General features: G+C 39.0%; 1 protein-coding gene across 5 annotated transcripts in view; it reads right to left on the minus strand.

Annotated features, from left to right (window-relative positions):
• Positions 1-13: 13 nt before the first annotated feature.
• Positions 14-20,186, minus strand: part of LOC139607775 (myotonin-protein kinase) — a 28,407-nt gene continuing 8,234 nt past the window's right edge. For 2 of the 5 annotated variants that reach the window (XM_071460965.1, XM_071460970.1), the window contains exons 2-15: positions 13,860-13,951; positions 13,549-13,632; positions 13,263-13,358; positions 12,960-13,108; positions 10,382-10,475; positions 9,723-9,920; positions 9,271-9,519; positions 8,956-9,035; positions 8,756-8,852; positions 8,394-8,551; positions 7,985-8,082; positions 6,909-6,976; positions 6,584-6,658; positions 14-5,022 (exon numbers count right to left, since the gene is read on the minus strand). In XM_071460965.1, the coding sequence (XP_071317066.1) occupies positions 4,921-5,022; positions 6,584-6,658; positions 6,909-6,976; positions 7,985-8,082; positions 8,394-8,551; positions 8,756-8,852; positions 8,956-9,035; positions 9,271-9,519; positions 9,723-9,920; positions 10,382-10,475; positions 12,960-13,108; positions 13,263-13,358; positions 13,549-13,632; positions 13,860-13,951 (1,640 nt within the window). In that variant the 3' untranslated portion in view covers positions 14-4,920. The remainder of the gene's footprint in view (positions 5,023-6,583; positions 6,659-6,908; positions 6,977-7,984; positions 8,083-8,393; positions 8,552-8,755; positions 8,853-8,955; positions 9,036-9,270; positions 9,520-9,722; positions 9,921-10,381; positions 10,476-12,959; positions 13,109-13,262; positions 13,359-13,548; positions 13,633-13,859; positions 13,952-20,186) is intronic. The other 3 variants (XM_071460966.1, XM_071460968.1, XM_071460967.1) reach the window with 3 other exon arrangements.

Raw genomic sequence — 20,186 nt, forward strand, 5'->3', positions numbered from 1 at the left:
TGAGACCACTAAGTCAAAATTTAAAAGCCTTTTTTATTTTACACTTACTGGAATTGATGTCTTACATTTCTGACAATAATAATAGTTTTACAATAAATAGAGCAAAAGGAGCTGATTTAGTTTGATTGATTAAGATTGAGTACAGCACATCAGTGCAATGTGCACTTTTCACAATGTTTAATCTAAACCAATAATCAGAATCTTTTGATGACGTCACAAAACCAGATTTTTGTTAGTTGATACCGAAAATAATTATTATTCCATGATAATAATAATAATTCAATGATTCTCAATACCATGCCAAAAAACAGAGAACAACAGAGGCTGCTGTACACACAGTGTGCTAACACACACACACACACACACACACACACACACACACACACACTCACCTCTGCATTAGTTTAAATTGACTAACATATTGACAGACCAATGGTGTGAAAATAATTTTTAAAAAGTCAGTGTTATATTCTGACAGGCTGAACACGAATGACTGTAGCCTACTGATGTTGTGAGCACAAGTGTTGCTATGTTAGCCTTTGTGAACGATGTGTGTGGAGCGATGTTACTCCAACAGATGTTTGTTGCAGTTCACAAACAGTTAAAGTGACATTTTATAGGACATGAACATTTTGATGACAAGTCACTAATATAAAGATCTAACCCTGAATTCTGTGTACAGATCTGGATGTCTGTCTTTGAGCTGCATCTTTGAGGTGTTTCCTTCTTTCATTTGAAATGCTCTGCGACAGTCTTTGTGCATAGCTTTTGGTCATCTATAACTTGTTGGTGATGATTCATGTCAAATGAAATTGTCTCCAAACACCAGTCTTGACAAGGCTTTTTTTCACAGTGGACCTGTAGCTGCACCTGCACTTGCAGCCGCCATTCTGTGACCATCCTCCTATATAAAACTAGCCCACAGTGGTTTGTGCAGCAGGTTATTATGACCCACAGTTCAATTGGACTGGGTGACTTTGGACTGACTTTAATATTTATGAAACCACAACATTGGCTATAATGCTATAATGGCTCTACTGTACACCTGTGTGAATATGAATGGATGTTACAGGACAGCTAGTGGCCACACAGTCATGAATGAGCTGGTTATTAAACATGAATGTCAGTCAGCTCATACAAGCGTGACTGTAGTGTTCATCCTGAATTATCACCAATACTAAAACAGGCACAACAAAAACATGCCTACAGTTGTGCAACACAACTACAAACCACCCCTTGGTGTGGATACATGATACAGAAAACTAATTAGATTATTATATATTACAAAATTAGATTTTAACAACTACAGGGCCTTCAGAAAGTATTCAGACCCCCTCACTTTTCCACATTTTTTGTGGTGTAGATTACCATTACAATTTTAAATTACCATTTTTCCCATCAATCCAAACTGAATAACCCACAATGACAAAGTGAAAACAGGTTTTTAGAACTTGTATTAACAATCAAAAGCAGAAATCTCTAAGGCTTGATGGCCACTATAGGATTTTCCAATCTTAACCAATTTTAAAAACAAGGGAACGCACAGACATAATGACAGATTTAACCTATTTTTAATATTCAAATAAGAATGCACGCACTGCTACAAGCAAACATTATTGTTATTTGTACACATGTGGAATGGAGAGTGAAACCTGTGATCATTAGATATGTCCTCATTTTTATACATTCTTAGACCTTTCAATAGAGGTGGGCAATTTGATGATCTTATGGACGATTTTACTTTGGCATATGATCTACCTTTTAAATTAATTTAACCATTAAAAGGTGATATATACAGATATTCAATTTTAAAAGTTCCGTTGCTGCAAACCAGTCCATTTTTAACTGTTAAACAACTAGCCTAGTAACTGGAGTTCGGGACAGCAGCCTTTGCTCTGCTCTGCTACCTCTGCAAGCTTGGTGTAGCGCCACATGTACACTTGAACAGAACAAGAACTTCCGTCGCCAGCTGCAGTACAAGATGGTGGAGTTACAGTCTGTCCATGGGGCGAAAGATCTGCCTGCAGGTAGTGAAACACGAAATCGGGCAAGCCAGGGAAGCCACTGAACCTTCTAAATAAAGTACATATAGTACCTCATAAATAAATAACAGCACTGTCTGAACAAATACTCCATATGACCACACACTGGCGTGCTGTCAGGGCAAGCAAGGCAAGCAGTGCTTGCCCAGTTAAAGCTAAAAATAGACCTCAATAAGAACAATACTGAAGTTGAAGTGATATCTCTATTTACATATGATCTCAGAACAGCTTTCTGTCCCATAAATGATTCATCATGTAATTTACTTTAATTTAGAGTATTGTCCCTTCATGCTAGCTTGCCTTCCAGCTATTGTACCTACTTTTTCTGTGATTTTTATAGGTGTGACCATGTCCTGTTGCCTAAGGCTGAAGTTTGGCAAGCAGAGAGGACAGCAGCTTAATTTGGAGGTTTGTGCATGCGCATGGGATCTTTGACTGGTGATTAGCTACAGCCAGTGTGCTAGGCAAGCTGTCGTTGGCTGAGCTTCTACTCTACTGAGGTCAGTTAGAATAATGCACACATCATGTGCATGTGCGTCTGTGGAAAGTAAACCTGCGCATCAAATATAAACTGCAGCAGCAGCAAGAAAATGAACAAATTACACAAATTTATCATCTTTGTGCAAGATTTGCAGTATGTTTGAGAAGTTTGAGAAAGAATATTGTTACAGGAGTAGAGCAGATCCTCTCAGGGATAGATCAATACATAGGTTGTGTGTGTAGCGAGAGAGACACAGAGAGAGAGCTCTGATGCTGGTGACCTGAGCAGAGAGTTTGCTAGTTAGTTAACAGTTAGTATTATATTGCTGTGAACATAGCAGTGCAATGTATGTGCACTTTAAGCTGTTTGTCAGTAAATAAATGCTATGACTGCTGGAGTAGTTTGCTCTGCTTGGTGCTGCTATCTATAAAGGCACCACACGCCACTGCTAAGAAAGTACCATGGATGCATTGAAAACCACTAAGAATCATGAATTAGACAAGATGCAGATTGTGATTCAGAAAGTGGACTGTGATTCAGTCCAAAAAGATTGTCATTTGATATTTTTGCCAGACCTCCACCCCTACCTTCCACTGCCATGGCAATGCTGTTCTATTAATATTATTGTGCTTGTACAAAGTTACTATTAATTGCTGAGTAGGAAAACATCATATATAGTGACACTTTCTGACAAACTAACGTTAAGATCGTGTACACCAATTATCATTTCGGCAGATAATTGGTTCAGACTTGCCTTTAATCTGTAACGCCCTGCTGTTGTTCTGAGGGGCATTCAGATCCAAAATCTATCCTATCATCCAGTGTGGGTCCAGCATTACTTACAGAAGTCCTCAGACCCTTAAGTTTCACAATGCAAATTGTGGTGTGGCGCATCCTGTTTGCTTTAATTATCTATTTGTTTTTATTTTATATGAGAAGTATCTAGACCATGATGGAGTCCACCTATGGCAAATTGAACAGACTGGACATAGTTTAGAAAGTTGGCTGTCTGGTCAAATTGAGTAACTGGACAAGAACGGCCCTGGTCCGGGAGCTGAATGAGAACCCTCTAAAAGAGCTTCAGAAATCTTGTGCAGAGATGGCAACACCTGCCAGAAGGACAGCCACCTCAGCAGCGCTCCATCAGTTCTTTATGCTGGAGTGGTTAGATGCTAAATGGACTGCACTTAATATACTGTAGCACTTTTCCAGTTTACTACTTAAAACACCTTACACTACAAGCCACATTCACAAATTCATTCACACATTCAAGCAGTGCTTCTTCTATTCTTCTATCAGTATTTTACCCATTTTGGACATGCGGACCAACATTCTGATGAGTGGATAACCCACTCCACCTCCTGAACCACAGCTGACCACAGATGTAAGCAAATTTGAGTAAAAGGCATTTGACAGCACACTTGGAGTTTCACAAATGGGGTGGCTGTGGCTCAATACAGCAGGTCGTCCACTGATCAGAGTATTGTAAAGTGCTTTGAGTGATCAATAAGACTAGGAAAGCACTATATAAGTGCAGAGCATTTACCATTACCTAGCTAATACATCACTGCAAGATCAATTAGAGAAGAGTGAATACCGTCAAATACAGGAAACTGGGGAAAACCTGCTCCAAAGAGCACATGACCTGAGACAAAGGTAACAGTTAAGATCCAGTCAAGATCACAATAAAGTTTACAAAAAGGGAAGGTATTTGAATACTTTCTGAAACCATTGTAGTTTAAAATGCCTGACGGTAGTATACTCATGGAGTGAACGCTACTTTAGGTTTGTTTCAGTGTTTACACAACATTGACAAATTGCACATTATTTGAAAGTTGTAAGTCCCCTGATTCTATCTTTACCATGTTTGTGCCTAAGTAACTTTGGTTCAGTTACTCTCCTACTCATTCTGACTTTTGGGGTGTAGAATTTGATGTGATACCCTTCAAACGAGACGAGAGTTATGACTGTAATCAAAAGGGTTTAAAAACAGTAAACATCTAACTTTAGGTACATCATTCTGAAAACAGGTTAAAGTAAGATGAGTCTTTTTCTCTCTTGTAATCTTAACTTAGTGCATCTCTATTGTAACTTTCAGTCTGGTAAGCAGGCAAGGTAGGTCAGAAAATGCCCTCATCATTTCTTTCTTATTAGCTCCCAGCAGTCTGTATTGCCTTTCTCATCATATCAGTTGGAAAACTTTGAAATTTTGAAATGATCCTGCAGTAATGACATGCTCAGAAGTTCTCATTAGAAGCATTTTTATCCTGCTTTTCCTTCTTTCAAGGAGGAGTTTAGGAGGCTGAGGAGTGGGGCAGGGAGGGAGCATAGAGCAGGGGCTCAGTCCTTTGTGCTGTTGTTGTGGGAGAAGTCAGCATGTGCCACCTCAACATGCACTCATGAGAGCTCAGTATAACAGTGTCTCTCCCAGGCTTGGACCTCCCCCCCTTCTGCACACACCAGCAGGTATAACTCACTCATCACCCGTGGCAGGTGAACCTAGAGGGCACAACAAAAAAGACCATAAGAATATTTCTTTGGATTAGTTTGAAATTAAATCACATTATATACCAGGTTCATTTTGGCATTTGATTTGATACATTAATGGTAACCGTAGACCTGAAATAATAATAATGCTGGTAATGATGGAGAATCCCATGATCTAAACAAAATTTCAGATAATTTCCTACCATAATGACTAAAATTTCACATTTTAATTCTTAGACATTTTTTACATAAATGTGGTCAAATTAAAAGATACTACTATAAAAAAATCTGTTTCACCTTCAATAAAAGCGCAACACCTCAACTCAGGTGTTTTCGTCACTGTGGCTGATTAGACCTCTGCTCAGTTAGTAGTAGGGGTGAGTTTTTCTAGGAACTCCCTGGTCCAAAGATTTTATTAAAAGCAGAGTTAGTGATTCTAATCCAATACACTTTTTGTCTAATTCAGTGACTATCTCCTCACAGTCTGCCAGCTGTATATTGTACGTGTGTGCTGAAAAAACATGTTCCTACACAGCCCTGGATCTGTAAATGGCAACACACGAAGTGGTTCAGACTGAGAACACAGCGCTAACACAACCAATCCGGACAAGGTAAAGAAGAAGAGAGGAGGGGAGATGGACACCTGTGTGCAGTGGGAACGGGAAGTGGTAAATCTCACAGATGCTAACAGATAGTGCCAATTTAAGGATTACCAGGGGAAGGAGAATGCGCCTTCCATAGCTGACAGACTGTGTTGAATTTTGGGACTGCAGCCGAGAGACTGGTGACAACAATAACGTGAGAGAATGGAAGGAATATCTACAGGCAGCAGCATGACAGCAGTGTATATTCCACACCATAACTGCATTGTCAAGAAGTAGAGATGGCAGAGGAACAGCCAAGGAGGCAACAGTTAGAAGAACAAACATTTAAAAATAAGTGCTATGATCAGGCCAAGACGAAGAGCTCTAACATTGTTGAGGCTTGGTCGGACTGTGAGAGAAAGAAATTCATGCCCTGGACTTATCGACTAGGATCAGCCTGCACCCTGAATGATAGGCACACAGAGAGGGCTGATGGAGAGACTGATGTGGCCAGTAAAGAGTTTCAAAATTTTATGGATGCCATAATGTCTCACTATTTTACTTCATTTATTTCATTAATTTCACTCACTAGTTTTTACAATTTCTTATGACAATTATTTTCCACAATGTAAGTAATTCAGTTCATGTAAGCCAACATTCATACACACTCCTCTTTATGGAAAGCAACAATAACAGCCAACACTACTAAGTACCTAGAGACAGAACTTTAGACATAGAACATAAACCCTGAATTTAAAAACAACTCACTGGCATTGTTTGAGAAACCTTAAAGTGCTCTTTATGCAGAACATCTGCAGCTCCTCTGAGAACAACTTTTACTTAACTTAGTATTAATACTTCTTCTGCCACTGATGATGAAGTAATCTCTCACATGCAACCACAAAACATGTCAGTGTCAGAATTGCATTCAAAACCCTAAATCTGTTGAATCTTAAATGGGTGATTATAGTTCTGGATTTTGTCTGTACCCTGTGGAAGAGCAGCAGGTGACGGTGGAGAGGAATCACCAGTGGGTAATGGCAGGCTGGGGGCGCTCTCCTCCTCTGTAAAACATGCAAGTTAGACCAGTGAACAGAGCAGCTATGTAGAAACATAAACAGAGCTTGGTTAGTTGTAAACATTTCATATAGACACTCTCTTGTTTGCCCATTATCAAGCCTGGTCTTAGTTCAAATGCAAAGCTTCTGCAAATTAATTAGACAATCACACAGGTTACATGCTGTTTAAAAAAAAGTTTGTTTTCCATGTCAGGCGCAGAAAGAGAATATAAAAGTGGATTAAAGATAGGCTTACATCCCCTGGTACGTCCACACAGTGGGCAGGCAGAGCAAGAGTGGCTGGGCAGATACTTAGCTCTGTGACTGGAGGAGAAAGAGGAACATCAGAGGCCATAATGTGTAGCAACGCTGTTGCAGGCATTTAGTCTTGGGATGTACTGCTGCTTGTCAAAATTGTAGCAAGACAAAGAAACAGAACAGAACAAAAACACTAGATTTTTGTGGTGATGACAGTGTGAGTGTGAAATGAAGGAGAAAAGGAGTGATGGAGAAGGTAGTGAATTTAGTGAAAGGAGCCACTGACTTATTAACACACATGGAGTAAGGTACAGTACATGCTTTTTGTCCATATGCAGGAGTCATGGTCATTATTCGTAACACCTTCATCTGTCAGTCAAAGAACAGAAGGCCCTCATCCCTGTATCTTTAAAAAGTGCATGACACTGTATTGATTTATGGAAATGGGCATCCAAGTTCCTGCATACCAAGGCTATTCTTAGAGTGGGTATTTATCACTATGTTCTGACTGAGGCCTCCAGTATAAGCAGATGCTGCTGGGACTGTGCAGCAATGTGTTTATTCAGAGTGGCTCATATTGTCTGGAACTCATTCCACCTAACATTTATGTTGTTCTTAAGAGACTCGGGACTGTGAAGAAGTACTTGGGTTGTGTGGATGTCTGTGTGATTAGGTAATGTTACTGAAATACCTGGCATTTGGGAACAGCCTTAGAGATTTTTCAACCAACTGGACTAAATTTAAAGTCACCACTCTTCCTCTATGTGGCCATGGCTTTTAATGTTGTCCTGTGAATTTTATTGGTTTTCTGTTGCATGGATATTTGCTGGTTGTAAAAACAAACCTGTGTTTAGCAACACAATGATATTAAAATAAACCTTATTCATGTAATTCCATGGCTGTTGCTCTCTTCACGTTGTCAAAATGATATTGGTTCCTATGTATGACGCCATGTTATAGCTGCATACTATATAAGGTGAAAGAGAGATGAACAGCCCATGCTGTATAGAGGGGTGATTATAATGATGATGAAGATAATTCTATGATAAGGAAGCAGGTGTGTTAATTGCTTGCCTGTTTCTTTGGGCGCTCTCCAGTCCTGCATCTCCCCCTTCAATCTCTCCATTTCTTTCTCCAGCTCACAATATCTCCTCTCTGCTTCTTCTAACCTGCTAGTGGAGAAAGAACAAAAGACTGTGAGTTCATATCATATCTTCTTACAATTATTATATTTCACCAAGCAAGTCTAGTGAAGCTGGGATTATGTATTGTCATTGCAATAAATGCTTGTCTTTATTTGAGGGGTAAATCCATTCCATATAATTCCATACTTGTAATTACTCCAGTTGATAAAGGTTTTAAACACAGATCCAGTCAATGTGATTTTTTTTGTCTTTTGTCCAGTGTTTTTAAACTATACTATATATATTAAAATGAATTAAAAGATAGATTGGCTAAAGATGGAATTTGTGTAAATTGATACCGCTGCAAGTCTTCACTGAGTCCTGATATTTCATCAGTCTCCTCCTCCTCAGTGGTGGTGTGGGTGGATGAAGCACAGCCTTGCTCCAGAGTCAATGGGACCTCCAACAATGCAGGCAGATCCTCTGGTAGAGTATCTGTGAGATGCAACAGCTGGCTCTGAATTTGAGCCACAAAAAAAGAACAGATTAGGTCCTGCATAACGGGTAAAACAAGCTGAGCAATATTTGTAATCATTACATGAGAAAAAAACATAGCTGTAACTGTCTTTTAAATGCTGCACATGAGGTTATGGGGTAACTGATGCAACCTGACAAATGGACAAGTTCTGACATGTGTGCAGTGTTTAGGATGATGTCTCACCAGTTTCTCCGGTGTGTACAAACTCTCAAACTCCCTGAGCCTTGTATGGTCAATCTGCATCATTATGTCTTGACTGCGGTCGACAGCACCAGTCTGACTATAAAAGAGAGACCAATTAAACAATACCCAGGAACACTCCATATAGAGGCCAGTAAGAGTTCTTCAACGCACATAAAACATTAATCATATATTCATTTCACCTGGTAGCGGTGTAAGAATATCCAACAAAAGCCAAGTGTACTCCTATTGGTGCTCTGTCCATTAGATCAGACAGTGTCTCCTGCAGAACACAACAGATGCCAGTTTTCATGCCAGCAACCACCAGCTGGTGTTATCTTGTTATCCATGCATTTTACTTGGAGCCATACTAGGAGCCAGGTTGATGGCACAAAATTTATAGGGCTGATTTTTTCCATGATTGATACTCCTTTTAAGATATGTTACTGAAGACAACAAAAAAGACATTTTCCTGATAAGTGCATGACATGGAGAGTAACATTCTCTATTGACAATACCATTTCACTGAGACAGTCATCCAGAATGTCAAAGTTGGAGGTGTCAGTTGGATTAGATACTTCAGGTAAGAAGGGGGCAGAGAGTTTATGCAGGGAACTCCAATCTAGTCCACAGAAGAACGGATGGCTCCTGAAGTCACTCGTGCCTTTCCTCCCCAGACGAATTTCCTTCTCACAGATGAGTCCAGTGATGAAGGAACGAGCCTTGTCTGAAATCTCAGGGCCAGTAGGAGGGAACTCAAAATACTCCTTGTGGTTAAAAAAATTGACACAAGAATTAAATATGGATAGATAGATAGATAGATAGATAGATAGATAGATAGATAGATAGATAGATAGATAGATAGATAGATAGATAGATAGATGTAGGTAGCTAAACGTGTGTTTATGTACCTGAAAGTGGATGATCTTAGCATATGTTTCAGAGATGCATTTTCAGTGTGTTTATGTACCTGAAAGTGGATGATCTTAGCATATGTTTCAGAGATGGACTCTGCATAGAAGGGTGTGGTCCCCAGCAGCATTTCATAGGCACAGATACCCAAAGCCCACCAGTCACACTCAGGACCATAACCTCCACCTCCCTCTACTGCTCTTAAAATCTCTGGAGACAAATAGTCAGGGGTCCCGACTGCTAGGGACGAGTGAACCTGCAATGAAATCAATAGGATGATGGATTTCCAAAAACAAAAACGTATCTAATGGTCAAAACCTGTGTGCTAGCATCACATGGGGGATCATAACATTATAAATGAAAGATTGAGAACATGGGTTGGTATCTCTGGGACTGCCCTCTATTGTTTCTCCTCATACCTTTCTATAGAAGAGTTTATTGTGTCTGTTGATGGCTTTACTTCCTCTCAAGCACTGTCTAGGAGTGGGTGCCACAGGGCTCTGTTCTAGGACCAATTTCATTTTCTGTTAATTTACTCCCATTAGGCTGTCTCTTAAAACTAATTTTAACAGTATGGCTTTAAGTGTAACTTATTTTATCTGTCATTTCTATGTTTTTATATTTTCTTTATCATTACTTTTAACTGTTTTATGTATTATTTTATTTTTTGACATTTGTCATTTTTTTTTGATTGAACTGATTGAAGTCGGTTCTCACCATCCCATCCTCTAGGAGCCTCAGACAAGAACCAAAGTCCCCTAGTCTGATGTGTCCATCAGCAGTCAGCAGGATGTTGTCAGGTTTGATGTCTCTGTGTAAAGAACAGGGTAGAGGGGTCTCTGTTATTAAAGGTTAGATTTCATTAATCAAAAACAACACATTACAGGATGTCTGCAGTGTTTTTATCCACTTCATGTTACAGTTCCAGGAGAGAGTTTATACAAATGTTTGGCTTGATGTACATTTGGCTTATATGAGTGCCATTCTTTAACCCTTGTGCACCCCTTTAAACAATTACACTGAGGTCCTTAGAGAAGAAAAATGTCAGAGTCAAATATTGGCCAAAAAAATTATTATTATTATATATTATTACTTTCCACTTTCACTGAATTATTTTTATTTTTTAGACATGCGCACATCCTAGTAGCCTACTTTACTCACATACAGAAATGTACTGCACCTATGAGCTATAATTTATTATATTCTATTGGGTTTGAAGACCCGTGCATGCAGAGTGTGTGTGAGTGGATGAAAGTATGTATATGGGTGTGTGAGAGAACATACCACTATGACATCCATACCAACACACCCACACCATTTTAGTTGCATGCATTTATTCCACTGGCCTACAGTAGTCCATGATAGAGCAGCAATGCCCCTAGTGAACACCAGGAAAATATCATGAATTTGCTCCATACATTGTAATGAATTGCTGTAAATATACTGTGGTTGTATATATTTCATAGTAATTGTAAAATACTATTGAATCTTCATTCCGCACATGTAAATTAAGAGTTATTGTGGTCGGCTAACCAATAACAGTATATAACTGTAATTTGTCAGATTAAAACAGTATTTTTCACGCTTTGGAAATACATGCTTTCATTGCTTTGGAATTCCAGTCACTTTCCATCATCGTTGTACTGATTATTGGAGACTAATGTTTCTACTTTTGTGATAACATTTTTTAAATAATTGGAAATTCTCATAAAAACTCATTTTTGAGCAACAGGATGTGTTGGGCTATTTCTGAGCTTGACTTTGGAGAGCACAGCTTTGGTGGAGAGCAGTCCACATAGACTTCAACCAAGAATGTAACATTATCTTTATCATGCCAAAATGGCATTGTTTTTTCTGCATGATAATTTACTGTTGACATGTCAGATTCAGTTTCATTATGTCTGTTTCATCAGGCTAGATTGCTAAAATTGGCAAAGAAAGCTCCTTCGTTCAAGCTCCAGCCGTTTTATTAAACAGTTCTGTAAATACAGTACAGTATCCTTAAATACTCAACTGAAGCCAGCCAACAGCCAGTAAAGTTAACTTTATTAAAGTTACTCGCATATCGCAGGGTGAAGAAGTAGCTAACTTGCGTTTACTTGTGCTACTATAGAGCCGACTGGACAACCGCAAAGTGGAAGGATGGGAAGATTTTCATCAGCAAGTGGGGGCCTGGAATTACCAAGTGTCTCTCTCAGCAGATGGAGACATGAGGTAAGTCAGTGTGTTATTCCCATGAGCAACATTATAACCACATCAAACAATTGTGTCAGTTCATTTAAACTGAATGATATTGTCATATTAGCCTAGCATTGCTGCATTTGGCTAACATACAGTACTTTGCTGTTCCTTTTCCTTGTATCACACTTAACCTGAAAATACATCTTTGTTGTCAACTACAGACATTAAACTAGAGCAAATTGATATTGTGTGACATGTGTGCAAAGACTTGCACTGATATCTTAACATAATCAGGCACATGTGGACCCACAGTTGTACACCCAATGCGTCTTTTAAGTGTCTTTATCCTGCATGTCATGTCTTAATCCTGCATGGCACTCATCATTGGTGATTGAGGATAACAGCCAAACTCTGCAGTCATGCAGTTCACATTTACTTGTGCACAAGACTTGTTTCCAAGTTAGACTGTGATACAGTTCTCTTCCTCTGTTCTTGTACTGAGGATATGTAATAAACTACAGATACATGTTATTAAATGTGTATTATCTTTTTTACCTATTTTTTAAAAAAAAAAAGAAAAAAGGGATTTATAGGAATTAAATGTAAGAGATTGTATTAACCTTTGTAAGTAAACAGTAACATGCTGGCACATACTGTGAAATTACAGGAAAGGCCAGTTATCCTTCTGTGATATACTGTAAAACAATATACAGTAATGTACTGTTAATAAATTATACATTTATTATTATTATTATAAATTATAGTACATGCACTGTAAAATGCTGCCGTCTGCGCTGCCAGTAATTTACTGTTATTTTACAGTGAAATTCTTTGCAGTGTAGGTCAAATATGACTTAATATGGCTGAAAAAAGTCAAAACTTTTGGAGCCAATACCCCTGAATAAAAACCTAATAAGATAGAATGTGTTTCCACTGTAATGGCAGTGGAACTATTTTTTTTGAGTCTATTATAGAAATCTTAAAAACGAACACCCTTGGCAAAATGTATGCCATATGCATTAACACAGCCAAAATGACCAAAAGATTAAAATGAAAACAGCAAAAATGTCCTTATGGATGCAAAAGGGTTAAGAGGAGAGTTCTCCTACCTTACCTGTGTACATAACCCAGTCTGTGGACAGAGTCAATGGCCATGACCATCTCGGCCAGGTAGAACTGAGCCATGTCCTCAGGGATCCGGTCTCCAAATTTACTGAGCAGAGTCAGCAGGTCCCCCCCAACATAGTAATCCATCACCAGGTACTGAGAGAGGGTGGATGAGTGAGAAAATGGCACTGGGATTTAAGTTAGATATAGTATGCGCTATAAACTCATAGGACATACAAAGAGCATTTGTTCATCGATACAATATATTTACTGACCCATAACTGATTGGTGACTGGTGTTTCTTACATACCAGATAGTTGTCATCCTGGAAGGCATAGTGCAATTCTGTAATCCAGCATCTGTCACCCCTCAGTAAAACCTCCCTCTCCTCCTGGTAACAGGCCGACTGAACAAGACAAAAATACCAAGACAGCTGGATAAAAGCTGTAGTGGAAAGACATCCATCTTAAATCAAAGTGAATGTGCCTCCATCTGACTTTCCTTCCTTTTTTCTTCCCTCTCAATCCAGCATGTACAGTAAGAGAGCTGTCCTGTGTTTGTCCTGTGAATGTGAGAACAGATTTGTTTGTATGTACCTCTCCTCGCCGTAGCATGTCCCACTTATTCATAATCTTTAGAGCATACACTTGTTGCGTGCGTCGCATCCTCGCCACAGCAACCTGCAGTGGCAAGACAGAATAACCACAAACACTGCATTGAAATGAACATGCACAAAATGGATGCTTGCATCCATTCACGTCTCACAGTTAGTGATAGTGAGTCATCACTAAGTGTAAATGTGTAAATGCAAATATGTCAAATTCATCTGGAAACAATTCTAATCAATACTTAGTTAGACCATGCTGATTCTAAATATTTTACCAAGTTTAATTCCAGACCTGCTCACCTCACTGAATGTGCCTCTGCCAATCACCTTCAAGATATGAAAGTCTTCCCTTTTGATGCGAGTCTTCTTCACCTGCCTTACCAGGGGCTCAGCTGTGAATGGAGGAGAGAAGAGAGAGATTGATTGAGATTGCCAAGAATATTATGTGTGTGCTATAATGTAGTCTTATCCTGAATATTAGTGAGGAAATGGGAATGGAGGTTTGGTGGTGTCATTTTCAGAGCCAAGAAAATGCAAAATGGCAATGCAGCAATAAATATTGATTTTAAGATGGAATGATTTGAACCTCATAAGCAACTGAACACCCGAGTGTTTAAACTGACATCCTTAAAGTGAAAATTACCACCAAACTTATAGTATTGAAATATTCACCTTAAAATTCGGTCTGGATTTGTGTGAGTTGAGTTTCCATCTTTCACATTTCCACTTGATAATGTATGGTAAATTTTACATAAATATGAAATGCCTCACCGCTGTTCCCTTTTCACATGTGGTCATTTTATGCTGGGTCTTAAATAACAGGCCTCCTTTAAACCATTAACATGTTTGCTGCTCTCTGTGTCCTTGCAGTTGGACAGAAGATTCCATTTGCCATAAAGGGAGTTCCTCTTCAGAACAGCAACCATCTGAATTGGAGTCACTCTTTGCAGCTAAAAATAGCAGCTATCACTTATGAATCCAGGCAAGTTTTCCAGTCCTTTATTTTTATTTTCATTCCCCTCCACCTCACACACTGGGAGGAATGCAAGTGAGGCAAACGCAGAGTGTAAACGGTTTTTGATGAGGAACAATAGCAACTTCATTAACACACTTACTGTAGCCTCAGAACTAAAAGTTTCCTGAAGCAGCTGGACAACTGTGAAAAGGATCCTCAATCCTATCCACTACCCTGGGTTAGTAGACTGGCTCAGTCATGTGACCTGTGCTGCATCACTGCCTTGTGATTTTGTGATGCTGCATTTTACATAGAAACAGACTGATGAACAGCATTCATTTTTATATCATACAGATCACTGACCTTTGTACTGTCACAGTACCTGGCCTTATAACACTATTAGTCTCATTTGAAGCTGGTTAAATTGCAATTTTCTGCCAACATGATGAAATAATAACTCCAGTGCTCTTTTACACAGCTTCACTGAGGATTGTCCAAGAAAGTCTTAGTATCTTAACACAAGGAAGAACAGAGCAAAACAGTCCTCAAGTGTCATAAAAATCTTCTTTTCTTGTGACATGTTGCTGTGTATTTGAATTAGTAAATATATAGTATCTCACAACATCTTTATTATTAATTATTAATTCAGGTTAAAAACATTTTTTAAAAAAAGGTGTGATTGACTATGAAGTGAACAAATAAATGTATGATGTCTGATCTGAGGTATATCATGTATGTTCACTAACTGAACATTTTGATCTTTATGTCGACCCAGTTCATGCATCAACATTTAAAGGCCAAGAAGAAGCTTTTGATTTGGAGTAGAGGTGTTTAATTCTTATGTGAACAAATTTCATTGATCATTGACAAATTCTCAAAGTGAACTGACTTTACTGAATTATCAGTGTCAATGACCAAATCAGTCATCAACACTGATAATAGCCCATGTGTAATTCAAAGTTTGTTTCTTCTTCATTAAAAGCATGAAATGACTGTGAAAGCTACAGAAACAATCATAGTCTAATCAGAATCAGAATCAGAATCAGAATCAGTTTTATTGCCAAGTATGTTTTCACATACAAGGAATTTTTTTGGGTGATTGGTGCAATTGAGGATCAGGGGGATCAGCAACAGTGGGGCTCTCTAGCCTTGTTGATAAGGCTAATAGCAGATGGGAAGAAGCTATTTTTGTGGCGAGAGGTTTTGGTCCTGAAGGACCGCAGCCTCCTGCCAGAGGGGAGTGTCACAAAAAGTTTGTGTCCAGGGTGGGAGGAGTCAGCTACAATCTTCCTTGCACGCCTCAAAGTCCTTGAGGCGTACAGGTCCTGGAGGGATGGAAGATTGCAGCCAATCACCTTCTCTGCAGAGTGGATGATACGCTGCACTCTGTTATTGTCCCTCTCCGTGGCAGCAGTGTACCAGATGGTGATGGAGGAGGTGAGGATGGACTCAATGATGGAGGTGTAGAAGTTCACCATCATAGTCCTTGGCAGGTTGAACATCTTCAACTGCCTCAGGAAATACATCCTCTGCTGAGCTTTTTTGATGAGGGAGCTGATGTTCAGCTCCCATTTGAGATCCTCTGTGATGGTGGTACCCAAGAAGCGGAAATGCTCCACGGTAGCCACGGGGGAGTCACACAGGGTGATGGGGGTGGGTGGGGCTGGGCTCTTCCTGAAGTCCACTATCATTTCCACTGTCTTCAGAGCGTTTAGCTCTAGGTTGTTCTGCCTGCACCAGGTCACCAGACAGTCAGTCTCCCACCTGTAGGCAGACTCATCGCCATCAGAGATGAGTCCAATGAGAGTGGTGTCGTCTGCAAACTTCAGGAGCTTGACAGACTGATGGCTGGAGGTGCAGGTGTTGGTGTAATAACTCAGATGTAAATGATGGCCTGCTGTGCTATTAATCTTATAAAGCTTTTTGTATTGAACTGAACATGGCAGAGTAAGAGCTGAATGTCCAGCTATATAAATGGTGATGTGTTCACCTACTTCCATACATACTGACCTGCATTTGGGTGGTAATGATAGCTAATGGAAAAATGAACCCCACATAGTCAGTGAATCTTTCACCTGAACTGAACAAAGCGATGGTGTGATTTCCACCTCTACTTTGTAGTCTTGAAAGTCAATTAACTGACTTAAAAATACAATTGAAGTCATGATGAAAGCTAATCAGACCATTCTATGCCATTCATCCATTTCTGGGCTGCATTTGCAGCAGACTATGCAAGGTGTCCTAGACATTCTTCTGCCTAAACAAATCCACAGGTCTTTAGAGACATTCAGCTAGATCATACATCTAATTCCCCCAGTGTGTCCTGGGTTCAGTTAAAATATCATGCACAACAGCACAAAAATATGTAGCTAAATGTATGGTTACTCAGATTCTCTTGAGACTGTAAGTCAGATTTTCGACTTCATGATTGTTAGTCAAAGAAAATATATCCATTGGACACCTTGATGAGTTACACTTTTGGGCAAAGTTTGAAATTCTGAGCCTGCTCATTCTCAGGTAAAAATCCAAACATTCGTAGTAAATCATTCTGTTTGTTTCTGCGCAGGAAATGGACATTGCTGTTCATCCTGTTCCCTGTGCTTCCTACAGCTGTATCCTCCCAGAAAAAAGGAAGGACTGTGGAACAGATGGTGCATGCAATGTGTGTACTTAAAGTGGCTTCACAAAGTATTTAGACCCCTTCACTGTGTATACTTTCAAATTTACATTTGATAACCAATAATAACAAAATAAATATTTAAAAAAAAAATGTTTTTCAAATGTATCAAAAAAAAAAAAAAAAATTAAATCTCTCATTTACAAAGGTAATCAGAACCTTGATTCAATACTTTGTAAAAGCCCCTTTGGCAGCAGTTACAGCTTGGATTCTTGGATGGTAAGTGAACAGGTGTCCACAGATGTTCTTTGGGGTTTCAGTCTGAGCTTTGGTGGGGCCACTCAAGGACAGTCAGAGGTGTCACTGGTGTGTTCTTGGCCTTTAGTTTCAGGCCATTGTTGTGCTGAATGGTGAACTGTGGGCCCAGCCTGAGGTCATGTGCACTCAGTTTTTGGCTAGTGTCCCTGTCCCATGCTTTACTGTAGGGATAGTGTTAGCCAGGTGATTAGTGTCTGGTTTTCTGCCCTAAGGGTTCAGTATTTGTCTCATCAGATCAGAGAATCTTTTTGCTGCTGCTCCCAGAGTCCTTTAAATGCTGTCTGTCAAACTCCAAGTAGGATGTTAAGTAAAAGCGGCTTCTGTCCAGCCTCTCTACTGTGCTGCTGATTGTCCTTCTGTTATTCTAGCTCTGCAGAGGAGTTCTGAAGCTCTGTTAAAGTGACTGTTTGGTTCTTCAGCTCCTCTCTGACTAAAGGCCTTTCTTTCCCAGTTACTAATTTTGGGTGGACAACCTACTCTAGGAAGAGTCCTGGTGAGATCACTATGCTCCTGAGAACACTCAGTGTTTTAATGCTGTAAGACAGTGAGACTTGGTTCATCATGGGACACACAACAGTGAGAAACATATGAATAGCTGAGGATGTCCTGTGATCGTATCACATGTTGATGTCTAAAGGCCATTCATAGATCTCATCACACAAGACATTGTCTTCAGTCGGTTTTGTATCAGGCTGAAAAGATGCCTACTCAGATTGCTGTTTTGCATTTGTAATTCTCACATTTTTCAAATTCATGCACACTGTACAAATGATACTGTCTCAATCCACCTTATTTACACAATTTAAGGTTAATTCTTAAGTTAGTTCCTTCTGTGTAAATAGTTTAATTGATAGGTTATTTATGCTTAGATTCCTTGGTGTTTAATGTTGGTAGTTTTGTTGAATGTTCCCCTTTCAATTTGTTTAGGACCCTGTTGTGTGTCATTTGGGAGGTCAGGTCTGTTTAATTATGTTATGTTAGGTTGAAATGTTTCTTTCCCTTTTGGCTCAGTTGACCTCTCTTCAGTCTGGGCCCTAATTTTTGTATCAAATTTTTCTAGTTTTTATTTTAGGGTCCATTGACCTTTGGTATTTGGTCTCAGTTTTTTAACTTGATTGAAGCAATTCTCCTTTTTTACACCTTTGTCATTTTTTAACCTTTTCTGCAAGGTCCCTGACAAAGGCCTTTGTGTAGGGTTTTCTTTAGGTACTGAAGGGGCAGTGTACCTTGGTATTTTCAAGAAAGGCGCGCAAAGTGGAGAAGCCCTCACATGGTCACATTAGCATTAGCTATCTTTTGCTGCAATAAAGTGCATTATGCTGGTAGTTCAGCACCAATGAATGAAGTCCTTAATCATGTTAATCAAGTTGTTTACCAATATCCATCTCTTTTTCCTGCCAAATATAACAAGTTCTGATATTTTCAATATTCAGTTATCCCATGTCATCACATAATGAATTGGAACTTCTGCATATGCGCTTTTATTTTTGAAAAAAATAGCCTCATGTTTCCCACAAATATTAGTACAGATTGCCTCTGGACTTGTGACATATAACCAGTCTAATGATGCTGCGAAGTTGCAGTAACCTTTCAGAGAGCATAAGAGCACATTTTCATTTTATTTAATTAGATGAGACAAAATAATGAGAACTAATAACTGGAAAATCTAATTAGCAGCCAGGTCATTGATCACCCAACCCCTAACAATAATGATATTAATAATATATTATTGCTATCATTATTATTACTATTAAAACATTATTTGACCTAATTAACTGTCACTTCAATGCCAGTGAAGGCATTTGCGTGCATACTGGTTTCATACGGACTCTGACAAATTTTCAATTCTGTTAGCACTTTGCTGTTAGTAATGATATTTTTGAGGCCATAACATGGAAAAGAAGAAAAATAGTGATGGAGTCATTGCTGGTGCCAGTAAATGTTGTCTGGCATTGTACCAATCACAGTACTCTCATGGTAGGAAAGCCTCTTAGGGAGCGATCAGCTCATAAGCAAACTTGACACAGAAAAGGGTGGAGGGAAAACTACATGAAAACTGAGCAGTGAGATGGAGAATATGGTGAGAAAACAATTGTTACCAGAAATCTATAACCTCCTCAAGTTTTTTGTGTTCTGTGTTCAGCAAAATATGGGTGACATTCCCTCAGTTCAGGAGATTTTTACTGGGAGTCAAATTATCCCCAGAGGTCTTCTCCTCTCCAGAACAAAAAGTCCAGGTGATTATAACCAGTAAAAACACTGAATGAAGCAGTTTCATTTTTCAGAGAGTCAGTGTTTCACCAGTTCTGTACAGAACACACAGGAAGTCATGGAGGGGCTGCAAGCTGAGACTGCTAACCTTTGTTTTGATTGTTTCTTTGATAACTTAAGATTCAGACATCCAATGACTACAATCCTTCGAAAATACACTGTTGAAAATGACCAAGGTGTAAAAAGTGTATTCTGTGTCAAATTAATAAACCGCCACACATTAGTAGGTTATAGCCATATTTGTTACTCTACAAGTGCAATTAAGTTTTAAAATTATTTTTCATTTATGTCAGACATTGGAGCATTTTGTAATTATACAAATACAAAATCTTTTTTCTGTAATTCCGTATTCACATAGATCCACGGTTACATCTTTATGTTTAGTTCATTACACTTATTTATTTTTAAGTTGTGGTCATCAGTAATGCATCACAAAATAAAGTTTATCAATGTGTATATGGCCTGA

Source organism: Trachinotus anak, unplaced genomic scaffold, assembly GCF_046630095.1.
Source record: "Trachinotus anak isolate AG129_WGS33_773 ecotype Australia unplaced genomic scaffold, CSIRO_AGI_Tana_v1 ptg000024l, whole genome shotgun sequence".
NCBI classification, from domain to species: Eukaryota; Metazoa; Chordata; class Actinopteri; order Carangiformes; family Carangidae; genus Trachinotus; species Trachinotus anak.